General features: G+C 41.2%; 3 protein-coding genes across 8 annotated transcripts in view; 1 reads left to right on the top strand and 2 right to left on the bottom strand.

Annotated features, from left to right (window-relative positions):
• The window catches only part of LOC138964732 (inositol 1,4,5-trisphosphate-gated calcium channel ITPR1-like), a 194,835-nt gene that overhangs the window by 122,522 nt on the left and 44,758 nt on the right, over positions 1-27,555 (top strand). For all 4 annotated transcript variants that reach the window (XM_070336765.1, XM_070336763.1, XM_070336764.1 and 1 more), the window contains 3 exons: positions 22,253-22,428; positions 22,834-22,982; positions 23,586-23,697. In XM_070336765.1, coding sequence (XP_070192866.1) covers positions 22,253-22,428; positions 22,834-22,982; positions 23,586-23,697 — 437 coding nt within the window. The remainder of the gene's footprint in view (positions 1-22,252; positions 22,429-22,833; positions 22,983-23,585; positions 23,698-27,555) is intronic.
• On the bottom strand, positions 917-8,331 carry LOC138964738 (uncharacterized). Its single transcript, XM_070336778.1, has 5 exons — positions 6,260-8,331; positions 5,611-5,676; positions 2,745-2,825; positions 1,383-1,442; positions 917-1,020 (listed from the first exon to the last, which is right to left on the bottom strand). The coding sequence occupies exons 1-5, from the start codon at positions 7,851-7,853 to the stop codon at positions 932-934; spliced, it is 1,890 nt and encodes a 629-aa protein (XP_070192879.1). The 5' UTR covers positions 7,854-8,331; the 3' UTR covers positions 917-931.
• Positions 8,313-21,702, bottom strand: LOC138964744 (uncharacterized). 3 transcript variants are annotated; one of them, XM_070336785.1, is made up of 9 exons: positions 21,491-21,696; positions 16,177-16,265; positions 13,557-13,670; positions 13,322-13,423; positions 13,014-13,127; positions 12,777-12,881; positions 9,244-9,345; positions 8,586-8,699; positions 8,313-8,452 (listed from the first exon to the last, which is right to left on the bottom strand). In XM_070336785.1, exons 1-9 carry the CDS (start codon positions 21,609-21,611, stop codon positions 8,351-8,353), a joined length of 963 nt encoding a protein of 320 aa, XP_070192886.1. In that variant the 5' UTR covers positions 21,612-21,696; the 3' UTR covers positions 8,313-8,350. The 3 variants fall into 3 exon arrangements, with proteins under 3 accessions (XP_070192886.1, XP_070192889.1, XP_070192887.1); XM_070336788.1 differs by lacking the exon at positions 13,557-13,670 and having other exon boundaries at positions 21,491-21,702; XM_070336786.1 differs by lacking the exon at positions 12,777-12,881 and having other exon boundaries at positions 21,491-21,697.

Here is a 27,555-nt window from a genome sequence, read left to right as displayed (position 1 = left end):
GTAACCCGGTAAATTGTGACGTCATCGTTTGTTTTCCGAACCTCACATGGAAGCACGAAATAATAATAATATAAACTGTTTTTTTTCTATGTGGAAAACGTGAGTTAATGACACTGATGCGCTGTAAACTCATTTCCAAATTTCTTGTCGTGCACCAAAAGAAACAAACTTTCGGTACTGGTGCGCCACCATACCAGCAGTGCACTGAATCGGATGCCGGTAATCTGTTTTGCTTTGTGTTAGGACACCCCGGTCTACCGAAATGAACGTGAAGGTCAAGGTTAATATTTTTTATTATTATTATTACGAGTACTTATATAGCGCCTAACCTCTGGTCTCGGTGAGCTCTAAGCGCTTTACATTCTCATTCATCGGGCTGTCCTACCTGGGTAGGACTAGAGTCACGGCTACCAATTCTGGTGCACAATCAGTCATTACCCGATCCTTCCAGTCGGGCTTCATTCTCCCTCTTTCTCTCTCCATTTTTGACTCATTTGCTCAGCCCACATTCTCGCGGGTGTTTGCTGGGTGTGTTCGTGTAGCCGGTACTGACCTGGGCTTCAGCATCAGAATCGGGATCTTTTAAGTCCGTGCAAGGTGGAATGCGTGCGCCACAGACTAGGCCTCGGTTTAAACTCCCATCCGAACGAGTAGGGTTGTCTGCCTCTTTCAAGTGCCTCATACCAGCTAGCATCAAGCCATAAAGCGGACTCGAACCCACAGCTATCAGTTTCACTGGCATAGGAGATAGACGCATTGCTGTTGGAGACTGACGCCCTACCAACTGCGCCACAGACCCCCCTTTACATTTACATAGCTATGTTTTGTTCGTCAATAACCAATGAAATCTTGGCCCACTGAAATGAGGCATGAGGGGCCCAATCAATGGCCCATATCTTTTTTGTGCCAGGCTGAATCCTGCAAATGAAAGTCACCCACCTGAAGAGTGAATTGATGACTGGCTTGGTTTCTTTGATCTTGTGACGTTCACTGTTTGCCGAGGCTTTCCAGTTCTTGCCGCTACAAATAAATGAGAAAAAATTCATTTACTGAAAGATGTTAAAATTATATACAAAGAGACGACTTGGTTACAAAATATCTTAAAGACAGCAAGTTTATCAATAAAATCTTATCAAACTGCAAGTTTTAAACAGCCGTTTGCACACAGTGCAACAAATGACACAGCCACAAAAGGAAATGATAGTGTAAGGTGGTTGGGTTGTTTCTTTTCTTCACAATTACATTTTAAAAATAATGTCTTCTTCAATTATGTATCGATGTTGTAAAAAGAATGACTTGCATGAGCAGCAAAACTTCTTCATTTTTATTTTTTTTGTGGGTTTGGAAGAATTTAGAAAGTTGGTCAAAGACAGCAAATCTACCTGTGCACTCAGACCTGCAGGCTTGTTCATCGCTTCCAAGGTCATCGTCCGACTCCGGATCTGTTTGAACAAACGTCAAAATTATTAAACAGAGCATTCCACATTTCATCCGTAAAGCACTTTAACCTTCACCATACTATGTGGGTCGCTGAAGACCCAGAAGGGTGTTTGACACTAAATATCTCAAAATCTATTTGAAATCTTTGGCTGAAATTTTGTGGCTTTTCCAAGTTTCTATGGATGGTCATATTCCCATAGTTTTGAATGATTTCATTAAGCCGTTATTTGGTAATTAACAGATGATTTTAAACTACACGCAGAGGACTACGTGGGTCGCTGGGGACCCATACTTTTAGTGAAGAGAACAAGTTTGGGGTGACCGAGACTACAGTGAATATTCCTATTAGGACGACGTGGGTCGCTGAGGACCCATACTTTTTAGTGAAGAGCTTCGGTGAATATTCCTATTAGGACGATGTGGGTCGCTGAGGACCCATACCATTTGGTTGTTTCCCTTCTTTAAAAAGTATGGGTCCTCAGCGACCCACGTAGTCCTTTGCGTGTAGTAAAAATCGTAGTCTGGTAAAGGTTAATATCTTTCTCAGTGTGTATGTAACACATTAACAAACTGATTCATATCCATAATTTTCCAATCCGTGGTTGAAAATAGATATAAAACTCGAGTTAATGACACTGATGCGCTGTAAACTCATTTCCAAATTTCTTGTCGTGCACCAAAAGAAACAAACTTTAGGTACTTGTTTGCCACCATACCTACAGTGCACTGTATCAGATGCCGGTAATCGGTTTTGCTTTGTGTTAGGACACCCCAGTCTACCGCCATGAACGTGAAGGTCAAGGTTAAAGCCATATGTACTCGATGACTATACACGCTAATTGCTTTACCAACAGCTGGAGACATGCTAAATTAAGTTCCCTGCAAAATATTGTGGTCTAGGACCCCTTCAATGTTGAGATATGTTAATTTTCATTTTGATCTGGATCGTCCTATTTATAGATTTGCCAACAGAGGTAGCGTTGACGCAAGGGAAATAACTCCGCGTCTTTGTTTACATCCAAAGTTTTTGAGACTCTAACACAAGCTGTAATGCATGTATATGGTCCGCGCATGGCGACATATCGTCATTACATGGTCTTATGGTGCGTTTGACATCGATTATGGGCAAACTACACTTTGAAAACACGGGAGCGCGTACATATGCCTTTAATATTTACATAGCTATGTTTTGTTCGTCAATAACCGATGAAATCTTGGCCCACTGAAATATGGCATGAGGGGCCCAATCAATGGCCCATATCTTTTTTGTGCCAGGCTGAATCCTGCAAATGAAAGTCACCCACCTGAAGAGTGAATTGATGACTGGCTTGGTTTCTTTGATCTTGTGACGTTCACTGTTTGCCGAGGCTTTCCAGTTCTTGCCGCTACAAATAAATGAGAAAAAATTCATTTACTCAAAGAAGTTAAAATTATATACTAAGAGACGACTTGGTTGCAAAATATCTTAAAGACAGCAAGTTTCGCTATAAAATCTTATCAAACTGCAAGTTTTAACTTTTTCGCGACGCGCCGCCCGAATACAAGCGTTCACTGATCATGCCGTTGTCAGCACGCCGCCAGAATCCGTGCGTAAGGTGCGTGAGTCGCTTCGCCTCACACCGCCTTAATAGTAGCGTTGGAAGTGGAAAATACCACGCTGGGGATTTTCCATACGAAAACCCACGTCATAGGTTCAGAGGTCGGCTGCATTACCATACGCGACAAATAACTCCCAGAACAGTTGATTTCATTGGTTAGTTTGGATACTACAGGTCATTGACGGGACCAACCCATGCCTTAGTTTCATATTTAGGATTCCAAAATGTCGCGAGTTGTCAGTGTTGTTGCGAAGCGAAGCGGCGTGCAGAAGGAAGGTAGTGACTGTGTGTGCATGAAACAGTGGTGTTGTGATAGATGGATAAGTGAGTGATGAGGGTGAATGAGTTAGCCAAATCAAGAGCTCGAGGTGTCAATGCTACTTTGGCCAAAACCCAATGCAAGCGGACGGACGCGATTCTGGTGCCGGGAATGTTCCGGCTGTGGCCACATGGCTGTGGCGCTTTGTGTTGATCCGTGCTTCGAAGTGTGGCACACAAAGAAGGATGTTCTCCGTGCATAAACCGAGTTCTAAACAAGTCATTTATACAAAAACTGTAAATACTGTGACAGCAAGTGTTTCTTTTCTTCTATGGATAAAACCCAACGCAATGGGACTCGATTCTGGTGCCTGGAATGTGGTGTGGCGTTTTGCGTTGAGCTGTGCTCTGTGGCACTGTAAATACTGTGACAGCAAGTGTTTCTTTTCTTCTACATGGATATATTCATCATAGTCATCACCCAGTCATCTCATTGTATCATTCAGGTTAGTAAATTCTTTTTTGAGTATTCACTAACAACATTTTGTGCATATTTTCAAACATGTCTGTAGTATTTATGTGGTGCCTCTGGACTTTTTTTTATTTAAATTGTTGACATTTTCAATAGCATACCACACAAACACAACAAGCCTTTTGACAAATACAAAGTACATTTCTGAAACAATGAAAGATCTTTCTTTAATTGTGTGCAAAAAGTAAGTCTCCACATGTACTAGTTTTTTTACAATATTTTTTTCAAAATACAATATTTTTTTCAAAATTTTCAAATTTTGGTTGTCAGCAGGCTATTTATTGACATTTTCAATAGCATACCACACAAACACAACAAGCCTTTTGACAAATACAAAGTACATTTCTGAAACAATGAAAAATCTTTCTTTAATTGTGTGCAAAAAGTAAATCCCCACATGTACTAGTTTTTTTACAATATTTTTTTCAAAATACAATATTTTTTTCAAAATGTCCCAATTTTGGTTGTCAGCAGGCTATTTATATGCTTTGGCGCATGCGTTCTGAGTGTATAGTCATGTCATAGGGTGGACGTGTTGAAAGAGTTAAACAGCCGTTTGCACACAGTGCAACAAATGACAAAAAAGGAAAGGGCAATGCATGTTGTTTTTGTTTTTTCCACTGTGGCATTTTTAAAATATTGTCTTCTTCAATTATGTATTGGTGTGGTAAAAAGAACGATTTTTTGTTGGTCACACAATATCAAAACTTCTTTTTTTGTTTGTTTGTAGGATTGGACAAACTTAGAGAGTTGGTATAAAATTCAACAACTTAGTCCTGAAACACTTTTTAGGGGGGAAAACGGCAACCTAACTTGCTGAAGGATGATCATTTTTACCATCGCTATTCCACATTCCCAACAAACACCTGTGTTTTCTACAGACTAACTAAATAAATGGTGATCCCTGGGACCCTCTGTCAAAAAATGTGAGGGTCCTAGTGGGATTTTTGAGGGTCCTTGTAAAAATGTAAGTCATGCACACACAAACTCACACATGACAATAATCATACTATAACACTGTCAAAAGTGTTTCTAAGACAACAACTGTGCCTCTGAAGCTCGTTTCCATAGTTTGCAATAGAAGTGGTCATCACGATGTTGAACCCATGTAAATTCTGTGAGCCACCGGGCATTAAAACATCTTTTCTTTTTTCTTGGGGGTCCTGCGCCCGAGCACTGATCTGAGCTGCTTTCGGTTTCACCGACATCGTCATCGCGACCGCCGCTGACATCGGGTCCGTCTCCGCCTCCTCCCTCCTCATCTAATGCACGTTTCTGCGATGTTCGACCCCCTCCTCAATAATGGTGGCACTTGTGCCGCTTCTAGTTTTGATAATGCAGCAAAGACATCCTGAAAACACCGGTCTCTCACTCTCTCAGACGACAGAAATCAAGGCCTCAGGGGAGTAACTGCGAGACTAGCAAGTGTTCTTGACCACAGAAATACAGACCAAAGGGCAGTCACTCTGCGAGACCAGAAAGTATCGTAGACATTCGCAGTCATCGATCGCTGTTTGTTTTCATTTGATTTTTTCGGGGAAGGAAGCCAACTTATAACCCCTGGATATGATTATTTGATTGCATCTGACCAATTTTCTCAAGTGACTGGATCAAAATCTGGACGTGCGTCCGAAGGACGCGCTGCTTTTGAATTTGGGGGTCCTTCTGGATTTCTGTGCGTAAACAACGCGCTGCAGTGCGTCCTCGAAAATTATTTTTTCTAGTTAAATTAGCTGCTGAACGACGCCATACACAAAGACAAATACAAAACAGCAAATCTACCTGTGCACTCAGACCTGCAGGCTTGTTCATCGCTGCCAAGGGCAAGTTCATCTTCCAACTCTGGATCTGTTTGAACAAACGTCAAAATTAGACTAGAGCATTCTTAGATGATTCTACATGAAGTCGTGGACACATTTTGCTTAGCCATGGGTCATTGCACCCATGATAAATAAAAACAATATGATGCTCTGATGTACACGTATGTGTGTAATGTGTATTTGCATCTTCTTGTAGAGAGATCACTGTTATGTTGACTTCGGTTGGTATTTACATCTCCTTATGATGTCACCTCTCATTATGATGACGTCAACTTCTTCATGTATGTATGTATGTATGTTTGTATGAATACATGTCCGCCCAGACATAAAATATAACTAAATAAAATAGAATCGACTCCAGCAGAGCTCTAACCCACTTATTACAGCCGTATAAATTTACATTTTGCCAATTGTCAGTGTTATACTGTGATGCATTCTGTTCTCAGGACACTGCAGAAGTTCCCTCAAGGCCTTCAATTTGCTCAGTAGAGCGGCCAAATGACACTAAAAAAAGCTAACTTTCTAGCAATTAAAGCCTTGAAGAGAGGGCAACACTGGGGTCTACATTCTTAGTCTCCTAAACTTTAAAAACCCAAAAACTAACACCTTACCTTGCGCTTCTTCTTCACTGCTGCAATTTTCTTCATCTGCAACATCAATGTCATCCAAATTACTGTATCTTGTCAGATTTCCTTTTTCCAATGCCAACAAGACTTTGGAGACTTTGGCAACCTGCAGAATCTGTGATGGAAGCCTGTAATGTTCACGGTGAATTCGGACATCATGCCCCATGTACTGCGCCAACATGTCAAGCTCATTGTCTTTCAAGTTCAACACTTGAGACATGGTAGCAACGTGCTTCCGCAAGTTGGTTGAAGTGATGAACTCGGGATGTACAAGCCCAGCAGCAGCAACATGTTTCCTCAGTGCATCACTTCCCCGGATGTGCTCATCACTATTGCATCTTGAGATCGCAAAGATGTACTTGTTGCTTCTGCTCACTCCTGCTTCCTCTCTGAATTTGATCAAGATGTCAATGGAATGCTTCATACTGGCTGTGAGAAGCACTGGAACAATCCTTCCTCTTTTACCAAAGATTTCAACCCGTGTCAAAATGCCGCAAAGGTTTTGTTCAAGTTTGCTCAGTGACTTCAATACATCTGGGTCCAGAGGGTGCTGCTCACATGTGTAGTCTTCGATTTTCATCTTTGATGCTTCGCCCTGGCGACGCCTGTTAAACAAGATGATCTGACATAGGGTTAGTTCCGCAAGGTGTATCCAATCATCCTTGGTCTTCTCTGGATTTCTGTTCTTTTCCAGTTCCTCAGCAGCCTTTTCTGCACCAGCAACCAAGAAATCTGTGAAAGTGCTCACATCTTGTGACAGTGGTAGGCGCTTGACTTTTCCTTTTTTGGCTCTGTACATACTTTTGTATGCTGGTGCGGACACTTCGTCGTTCCATCTCAGTCTGTGCAGCTTCAAGTATCCCTTTGCATTTGACCTGCAAGTTTCATCCTCACTTTCTATTCCTTTTGCTTCTAGTATGTCTGCACAAAGCTTCAGACTGTGACCCAGCTTGATAGCTAAAGTAGGCGTGTCGATTGTGCCACAATCCTTGAAACCTGCCACACTCTTTGTAGCCTCTACGATCATTGGAAACTTCTGTGGTGTGATGAAATCAGATAGTTGAGCATTTTCTTGACCAGACAATGATCGCAGTTTCAAGAGAAGTCTTCCCAGCTCCCTCATCTTGGATCTGATTTGGTTGAACTTTTCTTTGTCTCCACTTTTTCCTTTTTTCTCTCCAATACATCTGATCAGGGGATCGATTTTTGCTGCCATTCCAACTTCATCCACAGCCATTCCACTAATCACAGGCAGCGCTTTTTCTTTCTGAGTAGTATCCTCTTCTGCAGTCACGGGCATTAGAAGTTGACCTTTTTTCGTGAGATCCCGCCTTGAGCCATCTGTTGCTGGTGCAGAACATTTGTGTCGGTACAAGTCTCTTTTTTGAAAGAATCCCAGGCAACCCGGGCACGGAACAAATTTGTCGAATCCAACATTTGTCCGCTTTCTACGTCTCACAACCACATCTTCAGAAGCTACAAAGCCACCCTTGACCACTCTGGTATTGTGACGATAGTCTCCAGCATATCTGAGTTTTTTCTTGGTCACTTTACTCTTGGCACTCAGGAGGGGAAGCATCGTTTTCTCTTGTCTGTGCTTTGTGCAAAGATGTCGCTCAAGTCTCTTTTGGCCCTTTCTACAAAACACACAATAATGAGTTTTTTGTGGTGGTTTACCCTTTGGGTTCAGGGTAGTCAGCCCTCCAATTTGACACGATTGTGTGATATCTGACTTGGATACTGTGTTGTGGTCATTTGTACTTGTAACTGCGGACGCTTGAAGACAAGGAAACTCCACTGAATCTTCAGAATCACTACATGAAACTGGAACATCAGTCTGTGTGGTGTCTGGGTTATGGTCGACATTGGAACATTTGTGTTTTGGACTTGTAGATGGCAGCCACGTGCCATAGTTTTCATCTGATCCAGAGTCTGAATAGCAGTCATCTTCAGCTGGGTTATAATCCGGGTCATCAGTCTGTGTGGTGTCTGGGTTATGGTCGACATTGGACTTTAGACTTGTAGATAGCCATGTGCCATAGTTTTCATTTTCAGCTGCGTTGTAATCCAGGTCATCTAAGTCTGTGTGGTGTCTGGGTTAGCCTTTGAGCAAATAAGCTGTTTGAATTTTGGACCTGTGACATCATCAGCTGCGTTGTAATCCGGGTCATCCGGCACCTGTAAAAATAAAGCGAACAGGGATGTTTTAGCATCTCTAGGGCATGACAATAACTTATAAACCACATTAAACTGACACCAGCAAACCAAATTTGCCAGCACATACAACACACACTGCACAAATCACACATACCTTGAGGGCAGCAACAGCGGTCTGGACGTCCCCAGTGGCTTTATGAACTTCACTGGTGGTGTGGGCTTTTACTGTGACAACATCAGCTGCGTTGTAATCCGGGTCATCAGGCGCCTGTAAAAATAAAGCAAACAGGGATATGTAGCATTTCTAGGGCATGACAATACCTTATAAACCACATTAAACTGACACCTGTGCCTGGTTTTGATAAAGTTTGTATCAAAACTCCAAACTGCTGTGGTGGGGACAGACAGTGCATTTCAATGTCACAGAGACAATTAGGTCACGATCGTGAGACGAAACGTGGTCATTGCGGTACGTAACATAATGCAAGCGGTACGTAACATAATGCAAGCGGTACGAAACGTTGACGTTACGCACATATGCGGGGTACGCAACACGAAATTAAAACTTGCTTAAATTATTACGGCCGTTTGCGTGACGCTAGAATCGTAAAACTTGGACTGTCTTCTGCATACATCTTGAACATTTTGCTGGACTGACGACAGTTCCTAGCCTACACGTTTGATTGGAAATTTCATGATCAGACGTGCAAATGAATGCAGTCGAGGAACGAACACATTCAACGCAACGTCGCAAGGGGTCCGAAACGGAGTAAAGGGTGTGATACAACACACACAGTACAAATCACACATACCTTGAGGGCAGCAACAGCAGTCTGGACGTCCCCAGTGGCTTGATGAACTTCGCTAGCTTTTACTGTGACAACATCAGCTGCGTTGTAATCCGAATCGGGCGCCTGTAAAAATAAAGCGAACAGGGATTTTTTAGCATCTCTAGAGCATGACAACAACTTATAAACCACATTAAACTGACACCAGCGAACCAAATTTGCCAGCACATACAACACACACTGCACAAATTATACATACAGACCTGTTTACCCCCCAAATGAAAATCAGGAATGCAGCTGGTACTTTTCCGTAATTTGAGGCATCTTTGGGTAATCTTTTTTATCAAACATAAACCAGCTCGAAAACGATTAAACGACACGTGTATTCGCGCGCTACCATGCAAAACAAGTACAAAATTGATAACCATGTTTAACAGTATTGTACTACACAGACAGAAGCTCGATGACACACACACACAAACACACGACACCTGATATATAATATGCAAGTTAACTAAGACAAGTTTACTTTATCTAAAAAAACAAAACCCCACAGTAGGAGCAAGAGAGCTAGAGGGGGGGGGGGGGGGTACAACCTGGGGTCCAGGGGTTGGGGGGGTCTGGCTGAAGAATTTTAGCTATTTTATTAACAATTTGTAGCTTGTCCTTGATTTTAAACATGATAAATTGGTGTCAGCAGCCACTCATTATTTCTTTTAAAGTTAGTATTAAATAATGGCAATTTATCTTCATTGATATCTGCTCCCGACAACAACAATTTCACAGACAGAAAATGTCTTTAGTTTTTTTTCCCACAGACTGAATTTTGTTTTGTTTTTTTGCTTTTTTGACAGCAAGGGGGGGGGGGCGTCCGGAACCCCTGTAACATCCCCCACCCCTCCGCCCTTGGACTATTTACAGTCACTTGAAGATGCATGTGAACAAAACCACCTTACATTCTGTCACATCAGACATCCTGCATTAAAACCAGTCATGATAACTCTCTCCAGAAGCTACCTTTAATCAGTTTTAGAGGACCGATCGATTCGTTTATTTCATTTAAACATTATTTTTGGCTCACGTAAGTGTAGCCTATGCGATGGTAAACTTTGTCTGTCTGTGCGTGCGTGCGTGCGTATGTATGTATGTATGTATGTGTGTATGTCTGTGGTAGAAACTTTAACATTTTTGGCTAAACACCGAAATACTCATTTCACGTGGTTAATTTTCAAGCACCATCTTCAAATTATTGAAGCAATGATCAACATTGTGTCGGCATGTGTGTAGTTAAAGCGTGTATCCAAAGAAAACGGGTAGTGGGGGGTTTTGAAGGGGTACAAGCAGTTGACTGGTTTGTGTCGTGTTTGGCATGTAGACGGCAGGTCAGGTGTCAAGATCAGGTCAGGGGTCGCGCGAAGGATTGTGGTCCAGTTCTCACCTCGCCGATTCGCCGGGGAAGACGATTTCATGTTGTTCGGTTTCTAAGCTCCAGAAAAGTAAATAAAGAAGATACCAAAGGGAGATTTCCTACAATTTGATCTGCACAGCGTGTTTCCAATGTCCACGCGAGGAAGAGCTGTCGAAAGCGCGGCAGTCAGTGTCGATCTTGCAGCCGTATCCCGGTAAGTTCAGAGACAGACTGTCTAGTGTCTCCCACTCTGATAACGTGTCACCTACTGTTAATCCGTTTTGTTTTAATTTCTTTTTATTTCAGCAGACACGGCTGTCAAACACAGTGCTAGGCAGTCACCTCTAGTGAAATGAGTTGATCTAAAGTGCCTGTAATGTTTGGATGTCTTTGCTCGTGGTTCGATTTATGTGAATTTCAAGACTTGCAGTAGAGTCTCAAGTTAAGTTTACTCTGCCCGAAAAAAACTGTCCACCATTTACTTGAACATGCAGATATAAGGAAACGGAATGAATCTGTTCTCAAAGTCAAAATGATCACGATTTTTTCCTCAGATTCAAAACATGCACTGTCATGGTTTTGTCTGTACAATTTAGTAAGTCTTAAGTACTTTGCAACAACTTCCTTGAACGTGAAAGACAGTTTTTGAATGCTAGATCTGTATCGCGTTTCATTCCAGACTCGATCCTCTCTTTGATTGTAGATCTACTGTTTGCTGTTTACGCACTATCATATGATTCGCTATGTAACGTTTGGTAAGCTTACCTTGCAACAGCTTTCTTGTCTTTGTTGGCATTTCTGGCTGTGTTGACCGTCAGAATTATTTTAAGAACCAGGCTGCTGCAGTCGACATGTTTCGCATATTGTAGGGTTACCATGCTGCATAGGTAAAGTGGCTTGTATAACCTGACTATTCTGTTTCAAAACACTGTTTATATTTGTGTAGGTTGTAGTCATCATAACTAATCGCATTTTGCCATTTGTTTCAGAAAGGAGGTTAACCTACAACAAGATCGACGCTATGTCAGATATATGCCTCAGCCACATGAAGACTTCCGAATTTAGATCTACTCGGCATGGTGACAAGTCTTGATGAAAAGTATAGGACTGAGGACAGCAGTGGAAAAAGTGCCCACATGGCAGGTACCTAACCTATTACCCTAGTCATTTTATCTGTTTGCCTTCTTTTGAAAATTATACATGGAGTTGATATGATGCGTTAGTTTTAACTGTGTGTGTGTGTGCGTGTGTGTGTGTGTGTGTGTTTGTGTGTGTGTGTGTTACGGAGTGAGTGAGTTTGTGTTATGTTACTGTTTGTTGATTTCTTACGGGAGCCTTGAAGGCTTCGCCTCTTGTTGTTGTAAGTTTTTCGATTCAAAGAACTGTGATCTTTGCTATATTGGAGAAATATTAATGGAGATCAGTTTTAGGCTCAGAAAGACTTGAATTTCGGCAACAGCCAAGTAACTGATGAGCGCGACCATAGACCTACACATCTATGTCTCTGGCGCGACTGACCGTAGTGAGAGATCGGTTCGCAGGTCTGAGAGATTCTGTGGAAGTAGAGACCTAGGTCAAATAAACTCGATGCGAAGCAGGCTCATGTTTTGCCAAACATAATTTCGTGTTTTTGTTTGTTTCCATGTTCATTTGTGTACTGCATTTTGTTAAAACTAATGCTGCGTCTAACCTCGGGACACGTGCCGCGACGTGACTCGTAACTGACTAGCTTTGTTGTTGCACTGATCTCAAGTTGATCACCAAAATGAATGTGGTTCGCTCTTCTTAAACTTCACCAGACACCGCCACTTGACTTAATAGTTTTGCCGATATTTCTGTATAACTTTCGCTTTTTTGGTTGGCATTTCGTCCCCACAGAGATCGGCCTTATATTACCCTTCGGACCAATGTCGATCTCAAATCCGCGGAATCCGACAAATACCTTGCTATGCACATGAGCAGAAAAGGCTGTTTCGGTCAGCCTTGAAATCACAGTCCTGGTGACTACCACAATTTCGACTTCGAATTTTCACGCACGAAAAAGGTTCTCTCACCGGAATTTCCGGTAGTATTCCGTAATACCGGAATTTAGCCCCCAAATCCGTAATAATTCCGGACAATCCGGGAGGGTAAACAGGTCTGTACATACCTTGAGGGCAGCAACAGCAGTCTGGACGTCCCCAGTGGCTTGATGAACTTCGCTAGCTTTTACTGTGACAACATCAGCTGCGTTGTAATCCGGGTCATCAGGCGCCTGTAAAATTAAAGCAAACAGGGATATGTAGCATTTCTAGGGCATGACAATAACTTATAAACCACATGAAACTGACACCAGCGAACCAACTTTGCCAGCACATAAAACACACACCGCACAAATTACACATACCTTGAGGGCAGCAACAGCAGTCTGGACGTCCCCAGTGGCTTTATGAACTTCACTGGTGGTGTGGGCTTTTACTGTGACAACATCAGCTGCGTTGTAATCCGGGTCATCAGGCGCCTGTAAAAATAAAGTGAACAGGGATTTTTTAGCACCTCTAGAGCATGACAATAACTTATAAACAACATTAAACTGACACCAGCGAACCAACTTTGCCAGCAGAGCATGACAACAACTTATAAACCACATAAAACTGACACCAGCGAACCAACTTTGCCAGCACATACAACACACACTGCACAAATTACACATACCTTGAGGGCAGCAACAGCAGTCTGGACGTCCCCAGTGGCTTGATGAACTTCGCTAGCTTTTACTGTGACAACATCAGCTGCGTTGTAATCCGAATCTGGCGCCTGTAAAAATAAAGCGAACAGGGATTTTTTAGCATCTCTAGAGCATGACAACAACTTATAAACCACATTAAACTGACACCAGCGAACCAAATTTGCCAGCACATACAACACACACTGCACAAATTACACATACCTTGAGGGCAGCAACAGCAGTCTGGATGTCCCCAGTGGCTTTATGAACTTCACTGGTGGTGTGGGCTTTTACTGTGACAACATCAGCTGCGTTGTAATCCGGGTCATCAGGCGCCTGTAAAATTAAAGCAAACAGGGATATGTAGCATTTCTAGGGCATGACAATAACTTATAAACCACATGAAACTGACACCAGCGAACCAAATTTGCCAGCAGAGCATGACAATACAGTAACTTATAAACCACATTAAACTGACACCAGCAAACCAACTTTGCCAGCACATACAACACACACTGCACAAATTACACATACAGTATAGACCGGATGTATAAAACACCGGATGTATGAAAGTCTGGATGTATGAAAGGGGTAGGCAGGGTCCCGGCAGAAGCTACTCTTTGTTATTACTTAGAATTTTCCGGTTGTATGAAAATCGGATGTATAAAAGTCCGGTTGTATAAAAGCAAATCTCTGGTCCCGAGCAGCACAAATGCGTTGTTGCAAGACCGGTTGTAAGAAAACGAAAGTAGACCCAGGTTACCAAATGAGGATGCCCTGAAAACTTCCCCACCAACTGATTTTTATCCAGATTCTATTGCTGTCAACGAGTTGTTCTGTTTAATTTGTTTCTCCATTCAATCATTTTTTTTTAACCTGTTACAAATTCGTCACCAAGACCCATAAAATCCCAGAAGGCATTTGTGTTACATTTATAACCAGAGACATTGGTCATGGATGCGAATCAGTTGTTACCTGTTTATGTTGTTGTATTTTATGTTGTTGTATTTTATTTTGTTGTATTTTATGTTGTTTTTATGTTCTTGTTGTTGTTTTTATGTTCTTGTTGTTGTTGTTGATTTTATCCATTAAACTGATTTTATGTTTAACTCCATTAATAATCTGTTTTGTTTGTCTATTCAGTCATTTTAGCCTGTTATAAATTTGTCATGACTGAAGAGCCATAATAGCCCAGGAAGGCATTTTTTTGTACAATTAAAACCAGAGGCATTGGTCGTGGGTGTGACTCAGTTTTTACATTTAGTCAAGTTTTGACTAAATGTTTTAACATAGAGGGGGGAATCGAGACGAGGGTCATGGTGTGTGTGTGTGTGTGTGTGTGTGTGTGTGTGTGTGTGTGTGTCTGTGTGTGTGTGTAGAGCGATTCAGACTAAACTACTAGGCCGATCTTTATGAAATTTGACATGAGAGTTCCTGGGTATGATATCCCCGGACGTTTTTTTCTTTTTTTCGATAAATACCTTTGATGACGTCATATCCGGCTTTTTGTAAAAGTTGAGGCGGCACTGTCACACCCTCATTTTTCAATTAAATTGATTGAAATTTTGGCAAAGCAATCTTCGACGAAGGCCGGGGTTTGGTATTGCATTTCAGCTTGGTGGCTTAAAAACTAATGAGTGAGTTTGGTCATTAAAAATCGGAAACTTGTAATTAAAATTATTTTTTTATCAAACGATCCAAAAACAATTTCATCTTATTCTTCGTCATTTTCTGATTCCAAAAACATATACATATGTTATATTTGGATTAAAAACAATCTCTGAAAATTAAAAATATAAAAATTATGATCAAAATTAAATTTCCGAAATCGATTTAAAAACTATTTCATCTTATTCCTTGTTGGTTCCTGATTCCAAAAACATATAGATATGATATGTTTGGATCAAAAACACGCTCAGAAAGTTAAAACGAAGAGAGGTACAGTAAAGCGTGCTATGAAGCACAGCGCAACCGCTGCCGCGCCAACCAGGTTCGTCACTTTCACTGCCTTTTGCACTAGCGGCGGACTACGTTCAGTTTCATTCTGTGAGTTCCACAGCTTGACTAAATGTAGTAATTTCGCATTACACGACTTGTTTTCTATGTTGTTGTTGTTGTTTTAATCCGTTAAACCGGTTTTAAGTTTAACTCACTTTTTTGTATTCAGTGCGCGCGCGTGAGAGAGAGAGAGAGAGAGAGAGAGAGAGAGAGAGAGAGAGAGAGAGAGAGAGAAAGAGAGAGAGAGAGAGAGAGAGAGAGAGAGAGAGAGAGAGAGAGAGAACTCAGAAAATGTTATTTACTAAGCCAACGGTCATTACAAAGCTTCCACGACCAAACACATTGTCAAAAGCGCAAAAGGGTTGTGGAGGGAACACACACAATACAGTTGAGCCACACACAAACACACGCACACACACATGCGCGCAAGCACGTACACGCGCACACACACACACACAGGGGGACGGGGGGGGGGGGGGGGGGGCGGAGAGTGCACGGTCTTATGCAAAGCAGAACAGTTCCTTACACAAACAGTTGCTCTTTCTATCGGTTGTCCTGACTGTGTCAGTGTACGTAAGTACATGTACTTTTCCACTTGTTATTCACAAACCTTTTCTTCTAACAAGGATATGCATCAAAACATTTAAACATAAAAAAAACAAATAAATACAAAAATGATATGAAAAAACCCTACTTTTATCAAGTAACAGACGCGTGGCCGGATGTATGAAAGTCAATCCACAATATTTTCATACATCCGGTTAACCGGATTTAGTAAAGACCGGATGTATGAAAGACGAAAAGTGGGTCCCGACGACTTTCTTACATCCGGTCTCGACTGTACCTTGAGGGCAGCAACAGCAGTCTGGACGTCCCCAGTGGCTTTATGGACTTCGCTGGTGGTGTCGGCTTTTACTGTGACAATGTTCTTCTCTGTCAGACAAGGTCAGTACATTGACTAACTGTTAACATACATGTATACATATAATTTACACAGGTGCATACTTCAACATTTTTACGTACAGCAAAACCTGTGTTATACAGTCACCTTCATAAGGAAACTTGGTGACAGCACAGATAAAAACATTAGAAGGACTTTAGTGAGCATGTTGGGCAACAGACACCCCCATTAGAATGCAAATCGAGTTCGAAGCATGCCTTTTTTACACACGTGTGTGGAAAAGCATGTAGATGAATATTTTTAATAGAGGCAAGCGTTTGTGTTGACAGACACTGGGTACCGACGCTTCAAAAGTAGGTCACACGGTATGCCCTCGACAGTCTCCAGACACTCGGTGAAAACGTTTACAGGGACCAATAAATGCATTTTTGTTACAGGGATATAATTTAAAACAGTTGATCACATAATGTCCTGCATTAATCTACAAGTTTTTCAAAACACTTGATCGATTCATATGTGTGATGACCTACATTAGATTAAAAATAGGTCATAGCTGCCCGGAACCCCATTGTAGCGTTGTGTGGCGTTTGAAAATTAATTTAAAGCGTGCATTTTCAAACAAAAGAGTGGAAAGCATGTAGATTGATATATTTCATTAGAGGTAAGCGTATTCATTGACAGACACAGGGACCGACCTTTCAAAAGTAGGTCACACGGTGTGCCCTCGACAGTCTCCAACCATTGATTCTGTCACAATCACAGGGATCAATAAATGCTTTTTTTTGTTGTCACGAGGTAATATCTATAACAGTTAACCAAATAAATTCCGTCAATAGTCTGTGACCTTTTGATTATCTTTGACAAGTTCATCTATCTCATATGACCTATTTTTTGCTGAAATATAGGTCATCACTACCGGGAGCGAAAGACGTTTGCCTCCAAAGAACTATCTTACAACAAAATATCTACATGTATGCACAGACACAAAACACTTGTATCACTCTAATGAAATATATTAATCTACATGCTTTCCACTCATTTCGTCCTTCACAAGTACAAATGTAAAACCGATTTCAGAAGGTTGTTTAACATCAGATAAGATGGTTAAAGCTAAGCAAAACTTTACAAGTACATTTCAAAATCCACATAACAATTTTCTGTGTGTGTGTGTGTGTGTGTGTGTGTGTGTGTGTGTGTGTGTGAAAATCTATTTCTATAAGCACACAAAAAAGAAAAAGACTCTTTTTATGAGTACATGTATGCAAAACCAGTTTTTTTTAAAATCCCGATCAACATCCAACATAAACAAAATCATGAATTAATGTATTTTGTTAGTGTCAAAAAGAATAAACAAAACACAGTTTTCCAACAAACACTTGAACATAACACTATTTGAATCGTCAGTGTACCAAAGGAATGTTTGTCAACTCACAGAACTTGCAGGTGACGCTAGGATTTGTTACTCTTCCCCACAGTCCCCGCCACAGTTGCAAAGGGCGGTGCACTGAAGACCTGCAGCTCCACATTTGCACCTTGCCTTGCAGCCTTTTTTGCACCCACAGCGAATCAGTTCGTAACAGGAATCTTCAGCCTGGAGCAAAGTGGTCCACAAGGGCTTCCACCCCTCTTTTTCTTCTTTGGTCCAACCCCAGTCCTTTGGAGAAGGTAAAGAGGGAGCATTCTGCAGAGATTGCCCCTATACAAACTCTGCTCGGTAGGCAGCGCGGAGAACATGCTGATGCAGAGCATCGGAGGTGGGAGGAATGTTCTCAATGGAACAGCATTTCTGAGAGAACAAGCGTTGCCTTGCTTCATGGACTGTTGACGATGTGCTGTTCTCATACATCAAGACAACAAACTGTTCAATCTTGCTGATGCAATCGCTGAAAGGTTTTCTCATTGCAGCAAGTTCAAGGAAAGCTGAAATTGCTTCTGGAAAAGCTGCCCAAGATGTCCATGCTGTTGTCTTGCCTTTTGACGAGAAAAAGTACACGGTGTCACATCCGTTCACATAAAGCGCTTTGAACTTCGGATAAGGCGCTATATAAATAAAGAGAATAATAATAAAAATTAAAAAATCCTGTTAATGCATGAAAAACTGGCAGGTCACCGACATTTCCAGGCGGAAGACTACCAGCAATCTTGTGTGCAGCAATGTGGTGAAAATGCTTTCCCGAACCAAATGATACCCACAGCTCATTGCCATGCCACTTTTCAGCAAAATAAATGGCAAGGACAACAACATCAGTGTCTGCAGTTCGTATTGCGATTCTTCTGTGTCCCTGTGCAATACAGTGTGCAGCATGAAGAAACATGCGTGTGTCCGCTTCTTCTTGATTGCAACTATCAATGTTGGACAGGATAACATCAGGGGGAGAGCAGAGGACTTTTTCTCCACATGTAGCATTGCAATGACAACTTTGTCCGTGACCTTCTGGCGGATCAGTTCTCTTGCGAGAAACTGGAACAAATCTTCTTTGTTGCCATCGTTTCGAAGGAAGCTCATCCAGTTCGATGGAATTGGTGAAGTTGGAGTCACTTTCCGTCGCTGCCCATGGCAACGTTTCCGCCGTGTAGAGGATTTCAAGCTGTCAGGAAGGTAGATATCCCAGACAACATCCACTCTTGACACGTTTTCCAGCTGAGAAAGCACGTATGGTATAAAGACGGTATAAATCTGCCTACTCCTGAAACGTGCGTGATGTCTTTGGAGATAGACGCTGAACAATGAAAGCACCATCAAGTATCCTGGCATCAACTTCTGCAAATGCATTCTTTGGTCGAGCAGACGTTTTTGTAACGTGTGTGGAGCTTAGTGAGCACGCTAACAGCAGGTCTTCCTTCAGCTCTGGATTTTCAAGACAAGAAGCTTTTTCCAGTCCATGAAGGATATCCTCAGTTCGAAGGTCAGGCACTTCCATGAAGCCTGTATCATCAGTAGTGGGCAGCTCATCATCAAACTTCTCTCCCCTAGGCTCGTAAACCAAAGAAGAATCACAGCCAACCACACATTCAAGGCAGTGGAGAAGGTCCGACTTTTGGCCTGTCCTCATTTCTCCATTCTTGCTGAGTGCCGGGGGTACTGGTTGATTTTCATGGCGGAAAAACTCGGGCAGATTGCCTTTTCTTGTTTGGCAGGCTATGAACAGTCTTGAAAACAGTGAGCAGTCATTGCGCAGCATGGTAACTGCAGTCTTCTGTGGTGTCTTCTTGCAAAGACTTTCAGGTGGTTTCGGTGCAATGGAGATGTTACTGGTGTTGGTCTTTCCATGAGTCTTTCTTTTACAAAGTCGTATTGCTGCTGTCCGACTTCGATCACACTCTGGACTGCTTTCACATCACAGTTTTCGACCACAACTTTCGTGTCCATAGCATACAGAACCTCACTGTCGTCTTCAAAAGGATTGCCGACTTCTTTAAAAGCTGCAATACGCTTTTCAACATTCATCTTGAAAGTCTTTTGAAATGCAACAGATTGCTCATGATGTTCCAGCTTAGGAGACGCATGTGAAGGTAGTTACTGCTCAAAGCTCTGCACAATTCGTGCAATCTCTGGTCCAGCCACCATCCACCTTCGCAGTGCCACTGGATTCGTTGTTAGTCCGATCGCACCTCTATCCCCTTTAGCCAAGGCATTGCACTGCTCATGTGCGTGGTCAAGTGCAATGGAAGAGAATGGCCGCCGAGTTTTGTTGACGACAAATGCACCCAGATAGAAGGCTTGATACACGGATAGAATCCTTGTCAACAGCTGACACATGTCACGCAGATGCACAGAAAGCCACCGCGCATGTGGTCCAGTGCGAAAAACCATGGAATCAGAACCGCCAGTGCTTGGACAAACTCATCAAAGTTTGCAGTCCGAATAGCGTAGACAAGCTGCAGTACGTTCAGTTCAAGCTGCAAAAGCTCTTTTTGTGGTTTCTGTAAAGTGAGAAAGAATTATTAATATTATACACTTGTAACAAAACAACTTTCGCCTTAAGAATCTTTGAAAAAAAACCATTTACTTTGTGTGTACTTTTCTCGATTTGGGGTAAATATCTTTTTGCTATGTTGGAACATATAAAAAACTCTTTGTACAGTGTTCCTTACAACATCAATAATAATGATAATACTTATAATGATATTAATACTACTACTACTACTACTACTACTACTAATAATAATAAAAATTATAATGACAGCTTATATAGCGCGAACCACAGTAATCTATGCTCTCCGCGCTGTACATTGTCTTAGATCAGAACAAAAAACTTCAACAACAACCCAAGGAATAGCTTAAAAATTATGAAAAACAAACACTTACAACTGGTCATTTAGATGTAGATTGCTTTCTTACCCCCGAAAAGTTTTTTGTTCGTGTTCAACATGATGCATGTATCTTAGACATTTTGACTCATTTGGCCCGCCATACATTTTGTACCACAGGGCAAGACAATCGACACTGTTACTCATACACAGGCTACAAATGTAAATTAAGAGTACTGTATTGGGTTCATTTTGTTCTAATGAACATGTGACATTCATATATATTACTGCTGTATGTGTTCTTCGTGTATATGTTTGCAAACATCAGTACGTAATGCGCTAGCAGACGACACACGGTCAAGGTAAAGCTATCGAAACGATGATTGAGCAATGAGTGTAGATCTACTTACCGTTTGGGCTTCACCGCTTCATTTCCCCCCAAAATAACCTGCGCTGGTGTTAGTCTGCATTCACTGCATGGTGCCTGGGTGGTAAAGTGGGTGTCCCAGCCAAATTAAAGGACAAATTGTAGTGCCGTCGAACCGGTCGACGGGTTCAAAACAAAGCGCGCCATTGTGCAAAGAAGGGATGTGCCTGTGACGTAATTACAGTCCGCCGACTTGTGTCATTATTTATTTTGGGAAATTTGAAGGCAAAATTGTACGCATTAAAGGCTTGAAAATATCTTGCATCTATTAAAATTCGAAACGAGGGACTCATGAAGCACTAGTTCCAATACAACAACTGTCTCGAACTGTCATAGCAAACTGAAATTCGTCCCCAAATTCACTATTCACTTTATAAGGTCATCTCTTATGTGGAAAAGATTGTCTGGAACCTTTGTTGTCTGCACAAGACAGGATTTACTGTGCATTTACCTAAACAATGAAAGACACCTAGAAATTGCTAGACAAGTGTCCACACTTTTCAAGAAAATCATAGCATGTGCCCCTGTCAGCATTACAAAAAAATGAAAAAATGAAAATGAAGCATGAAAAATACTTACTTAAAGCTGCCTGAACCATAACCATCCCACGTGAAAGTGGGAATTTGTGCATCATTATGCTGCCATTCTGCAAAAAAAAAAAAAATAATAATAATAATAATAATAAAATAAAAAATAACATAAAATAAATATATTAATTTAAAAAACAAAGAAAAAAATACAGAGATTAGTGACTATTGCGCACTGCAGTAGGCCAAATGGCGCATTGATATTCAGTACCAGTGCGCCTATCAGTGCACTATACAGATGCTATCAATAAATCAATGTTATTGCTTAAAGGGTCCCGTCAACCAATTTCGGTCATATCAGGACCACAGCTACTTATCAATCACGAGTTCAAAAAGGTCACAGTCATAAACGTGAGGGGGAAGAGGAACATCAATCTGTGTGGTGTCTGGGTTATTTTCGACATTGGGACCGATAAGCTGTTTGTGTTTTGGACTTGTAGATGGCAGCCACGTGACATAGTTTTCATCTGATCCAGAGTGGTTTTATCGGTGAGCGTTCAAATGGAAGTATGCTTGTACTGTATTTAGACGGTCGGGGAGCTCTGTGATGGTTTACGGGAGGCTTACTGTGCCTTTAACATAATGAGAGATGTCATCTTTACGTGGGTGAGAAAACTCAACAAAGTCAACATAAGGAGGCCAGCACAAGAACACGAACACACACACACACACACACACACACACACACACACACACACCCAAACTCCCACCCACCCACACACAAACATTCTTTCAATCATATTTGTCCTTACAGCCAAGAGCCGAGGGATTGCCATTCCAGTCGACCTTGACAGCCAGGTCAACTCGCTGTTCGAGCGATCTCAGATCATCCAGCGGAGCACCAACCGTTGGCTGAGCGTGCGTCAGAATCGCCGGGAATCCTCACCTGCCGCTTCTCGTGACTACCGCACCATCATAGAAGGTCTGCAGGTAGGTTGGACCGATTGACTGTTGTACAGACTGGAACATCTTTGTAAGACTGGTTAAAATCACCGAGAGTCTTAAAATGGAGATAGAAGTATAGATGGTGTGAATAAAACATCTGACAAAAACAGGAATCCGAAGTAGATGGAATGCTCATGTTCAAAATCAAGAAGCAAAAATGGTTTGTTTATGGAACGTTTAATGGACAAAATGAAACGTTTAGTGGAACCTCGATCCTATCTTTTAAGTGTAATGATGCAAACAAGATACACAGCAGACAAAGAATAAGGATCGATGCAAAGATGAACACTTATAAGTAAATCAATGAAATTGTAGTAAAATAGAACACTGTGACTGTAATTTATGAATGACTTTGTTTTGAAACGACTAATGTGGTGAGTTATCTTTCAGGACATTGTGGCTACCTTAGAGGACCAGATGCGCCCTCTAGTACAGGCGGAGTTGTCTGTCTTGGTGGACGTGCTTCACAGACCGGAGTTACTGTTCCCACCAGGCACTGAGGCACGCAAAAAGTGTGAGACTGGTGGATTCATCTCAAGGTGGGACGGATAATTTGTATGAGAAAGAGAGAGAGAGAGGGAGAGAGATGTCTGTAAAACCATTTACAAATACACCTGAGGCGTTGACAGAGAGGGAGAGAGATTCGAGTGATGGGACGGATAATTTGTATGATTGAGAGAGGCAGAGAGAGGGAGAGAGAGTTGGTAAAACCATTTTCAATTACACCTGAGGCGTTTACAGAGAGGGAGAGAGTCGAGTCACAGAGGAAAAGTCACAGAGAGTGAGAGTCACTACCGGTGGTGGTGTATTGGTGTTTTGTTTCATGTGTGTGTGTATATTTGTGTGCATGTGTGTGGGGGGGGGTGAGTAAGCATGTGTGCATGCGTGTTTGTGTGTGTGTGTGTGTGTGTGTGTGTGTGTGTGTGTCACAGTGTACGTGTGTATGTGCGTTCATGTGTGTGTGAAATTGTCTAACTGTGTCTATAATCTGAGTCAGTTGATCTGTCTGTCTTCTTGCAGGCAAGCAATATATTCATACATTCGAAACTCAACATACATGCAAAGAGCTTAACTGCAGTTTTAGCTTTTAAATAATTCATTTCAATTTCATTTTTCCTGTGCCTAATGTTTCTTCACCACAGACTCATTCGACACACAGAGCGACTGCTCGAAGAGAAGGAGGAAACATTGTGTGTCAAGGTTCTGCAAACACTGAAGGAGATGATGACCATTGACATTGATTACGGGGAAAAGGTGGGTGGAGAAAACTCAATCTCTTCTTAATTCTGTTTTAAGATTAATGTAGATAATGTTTTTTTTCTTCCGTTTTTTTTCATTTTTTTTTTTCAGTGGGAATCAGCTTTTCCTCTGAGATATTAGGGCTTACAAACGGAGATGTAGTATTACTAATACTACATCTAATACTATTAGATTAATGTTATCTTGGCTCATGTTATGCGTTGAGGGACATGCTATATGATTTCTTGCAAAAACTGGGAACCTCTTGATTTCGACTTGCTGGCTGGTATTTATTGTCAAAAATTGGGGATGAGATCTCTTTGTTTTGGGTTGAAGGTGGTATATTTGGAATGTTGATATTAATCCTTTTGTATTCAGACAGGTTCAGTTTTGTTTTGATTTGAAAGTTTGGTTCTCCAGAGAGAGAAAAATACTGATATTGGGTGTTGATGGTACACTGTGGACTTTAACAGTCAGAAATTTATGGATAACTGAGATGTGTTTCTTGAGAATCTTGAAATTTTTCTACTGGTTTATTAAACATCTTAATATGTTTCTTTTTGTCCAATTTAAAAAAAAAAACCACACAAATGGAGTTCATTTTTAAAAAAAGGAAAAAGTAGTGTTAAGCAGATTTGGATAGAAGTTGGCTTCAAGTTAATGGAATCGCTTATCTGATTTGTTTACCGAGAAATCCTCTAAAAGCATATTTTATCTTTTGCCAGTGATAGCGGGCAAGACTAACAATATGCTCAACAAAATACAATGTATTGTTTACTTGATGTATGTACCCCTGAGTTGAATAAACTATAATGAAAATCATATGCAGAAGTATAAATTACCATTATGACCATTTACAACATACGTGTATCACCATCATTTTACCATGAGTAGATTAGAGAAAGTTTAATATTTTACCAAGAGTTAATCCTGTTTAAAATAATCTTGCTTGCGCTTTGCACCAGTTCAGTAAGTACCATCCATTTATGCCGTGTGAGCTTTTGACAGTTATCGTAACACCAGTGGTACATGTATTGAGTCTTGAGTCGCCTGTTGGTGAGATATGTGCGCGTTACAAATATTCGTATTATTATTATTATTATTATTAAAAATGGCTTATCTGTGATATTATGTTCCTAATGGAACCAGTCACTAAACCATAATGCAAGACTATAAAGTTGTACGTCACACCGTTAGATAAAATAGAAGATTTCTGTTGTCATGTTTTATAAAAAGGGAGAAGAGGGTTGTTTTTTGGGTGTTTTGGGGATGTTTTTAGTTTTTGAGTGTGGGTCTTTTGGGAGGCATTGGGGAGGGAGGGGAGGGGCAGTAAGTGTAAAATAAAGTGGCATGTTTCAAGCTTTTCACATACTGCGGTCATTGAAAATCATAATAATAATTCACCACTTTGAATGTCCTCATCTGTCACGCTTGCTTAGGTGGACATTAAGACGCTAAATAAAAGAGAACTTGAAGATCATCGGAGGGTAAGCCATGTCATGCGCATCAAACTTTGTACATGTATCAACGTAGCAGTTGTCACCCAACCGTTTCTTGTTCACTCATCCCTCGAGCCGATCGTAGTCGTTGTAACTTTGTGTGAAGGTGAGCCCATGTCAACAAATTTGTTTGAATCGCCGGGTTGGTCATTGTCGTGATATTTTTCTTCTGCATCTTCAATAATGTTTCATAGAATGTTTCAGTTGTTTTTGTGGTAGTTTTGTCTGCTTGAATCCATATTCCATTCCATCCTTTTTTTTTTTAATCAAACTCTTCCTGATCCATTATTGTTGTACTGCATCAGCTTGAATCTACATTTACAGTGAACCCTCTCCTTTATGTCCCTCCAGTTTATGATGTCCTTAGATATTAAGACCCAATTTTCTCAACAGTCTTTCTTCTTAGTGTCAGTAAATTTATCTCTGTTGTTAAAGACTCAATTGAGCAGTGTAATGTTCCCAGACTCAGAGGATTATTAATAGGTCAGTTGGACCTGGATTGAAAATATGTATAGGTCAACAATTTAACCAAAAAAAGTTCTGCTGGAAGATCTCTTGCCTATATTTAAGCGATTGGGCGGTCATCCTACCAGGCAGCAGCTCATGAGAGAAATCACGTCAGATCAAAAAAGTACGTGTCAGTGACTGAAGGCCTCGGAGAACAACAGTCATTTAAGAGAGAGAGAGTTACATTTTTTCAGATTCTTGGAGGTCTTAAAAGAGAGGGACCACTGCTTTCCTATTTTTTTCAGTACATTTCGTAATTACTAGCATTTCATTACGTTTCATTCATTGTAGTTTTTTCCAGCTTGAAACCATTATCATTGCATTACATTTCTCGAATGAATGAAACTTCTTTCATCGTTGTAGTTTTGTCAGCATCCAGTTGATGTCAAAAGTCATTTGCACATTTGTTCAGTTGTTAAATCTTGATGTTTACCTGTCGTAACGGTCATTCTTGTTGATCTTTGTGTGAACTTGAATCTTTCTGCGTTGATCTCTAATGTGATGTGCCTGTGTCTTCTCCAATGAGGATTGGAGTTGTCTTTTCGATTATGTGCTCGATAAAGATAATAGACAATCAACTCATTGTCTGCCAGGTACGGATATATCCGTTCACACATAGTCACGTACTACATTGCATCTGCTCTCATTCGGCACATATCCGCATTCTGCTCAGACTGTTAGCTTCAGTCACTTCCCGTAACGTCGATCTAACACCTGCATTCCAACTAGTTGCTACACAGTTACTACAATTCTGAGTGACCTGCTGCAGCACAGCTGGTCTCGGCTTAAAAAAACTTTGTCAACATAGGTGGGGTAGAAAGTGTCAAGTACAGTCTGTAATGACCACCCAAGGGACCAATTATAAGTGGTCGTTAAAGATGGGTTTTCGCGATGAAAAGGTGAATTTAAACAAAATAAAAATTCGACGAGCTTCGATCCCATCAGGCGGTCACAATGGACAGGTGTTTTTTATCGAGAGTTGGTTGCCAGGGCAGATTCAACTGTAGTTTTAGTTTATAGATCGGTTGATCAGGTTTTCTGATTGCAAGTTGAAGGCAGATGGAGAAGGATTAAGGGTTAACGAGGAAGAGCGGCAGTATAAAAAACACATCCACTAATAATTGATTCTGTCGACCCTAAATTCAGCATCATGATACTACTTACAACAGATCTTATACAAGTTCATTAAAGGCACAGTGCAGCTCACAGCCTTCGTTTTGCGTTTTTGTTGCAGCTGAGTGCATTTACAGTTCAAAAATCCTCCTATGGTAGTAAAACAAACCCAAAACTACCCAACGACGACATCTGTGAAGCTCGACAATTTCTTGTTCACGCGAGTGCATAAATTAACCTAGTTATTACGTGGTGTTTGGTCGGAGTTCGATTCAACTGAGTGATTCCGGCCTCCATTTTGTTTTACACAAACTCATGATGACGTCTGACATAGTTTGCTGGTGACGTGTCTTTTTGTGCATGATGTAGTGATCTACCTGATCTAAATTTAGATCCAAAAATAGGGCAAGACCAGCCGGGTCCGAGTACGAAAATAATTCGTTAAAAAAATCGCAGTTCTTGACTCTTTGGGTGCAAGTCAATGAAACTTGGTAGTTCTTCTAACGGATAGCTGCCTGAGGTATGACTAAAAGCCATACCTGTCAAGTACTTTTGGCCTCTGACCATAGTAAATGGCATAAGAAACCATAGTTGGGGATCAAAAACCATAGTTAATGCGTGGATCAGGATGTGGTTAAACGCACAAATTCAACTTCTCACGCATACACACTAAACCAATCAGATTGTTTTTCGCAAACTAAAAGTAAAACACATAAATTCCTTTCTACACAAACTGCTCTTTATTTACCACTAC

Source organism: Littorina saxatilis, linkage group LG4 (genome assembly GCF_037325665.1).
Source record: "Littorina saxatilis isolate snail1 linkage group LG4, US_GU_Lsax_2.0, whole genome shotgun sequence".
Lineage (NCBI taxonomy): Eukaryota > Metazoa > Mollusca > Gastropoda > Littorinimorpha > Littorinidae > Littorina > Littorina saxatilis.
The sequence above is the reverse complement of the archived record's forward strand: the minus strand, read 5'-3'. Positions and strand labels throughout refer to the sequence as shown.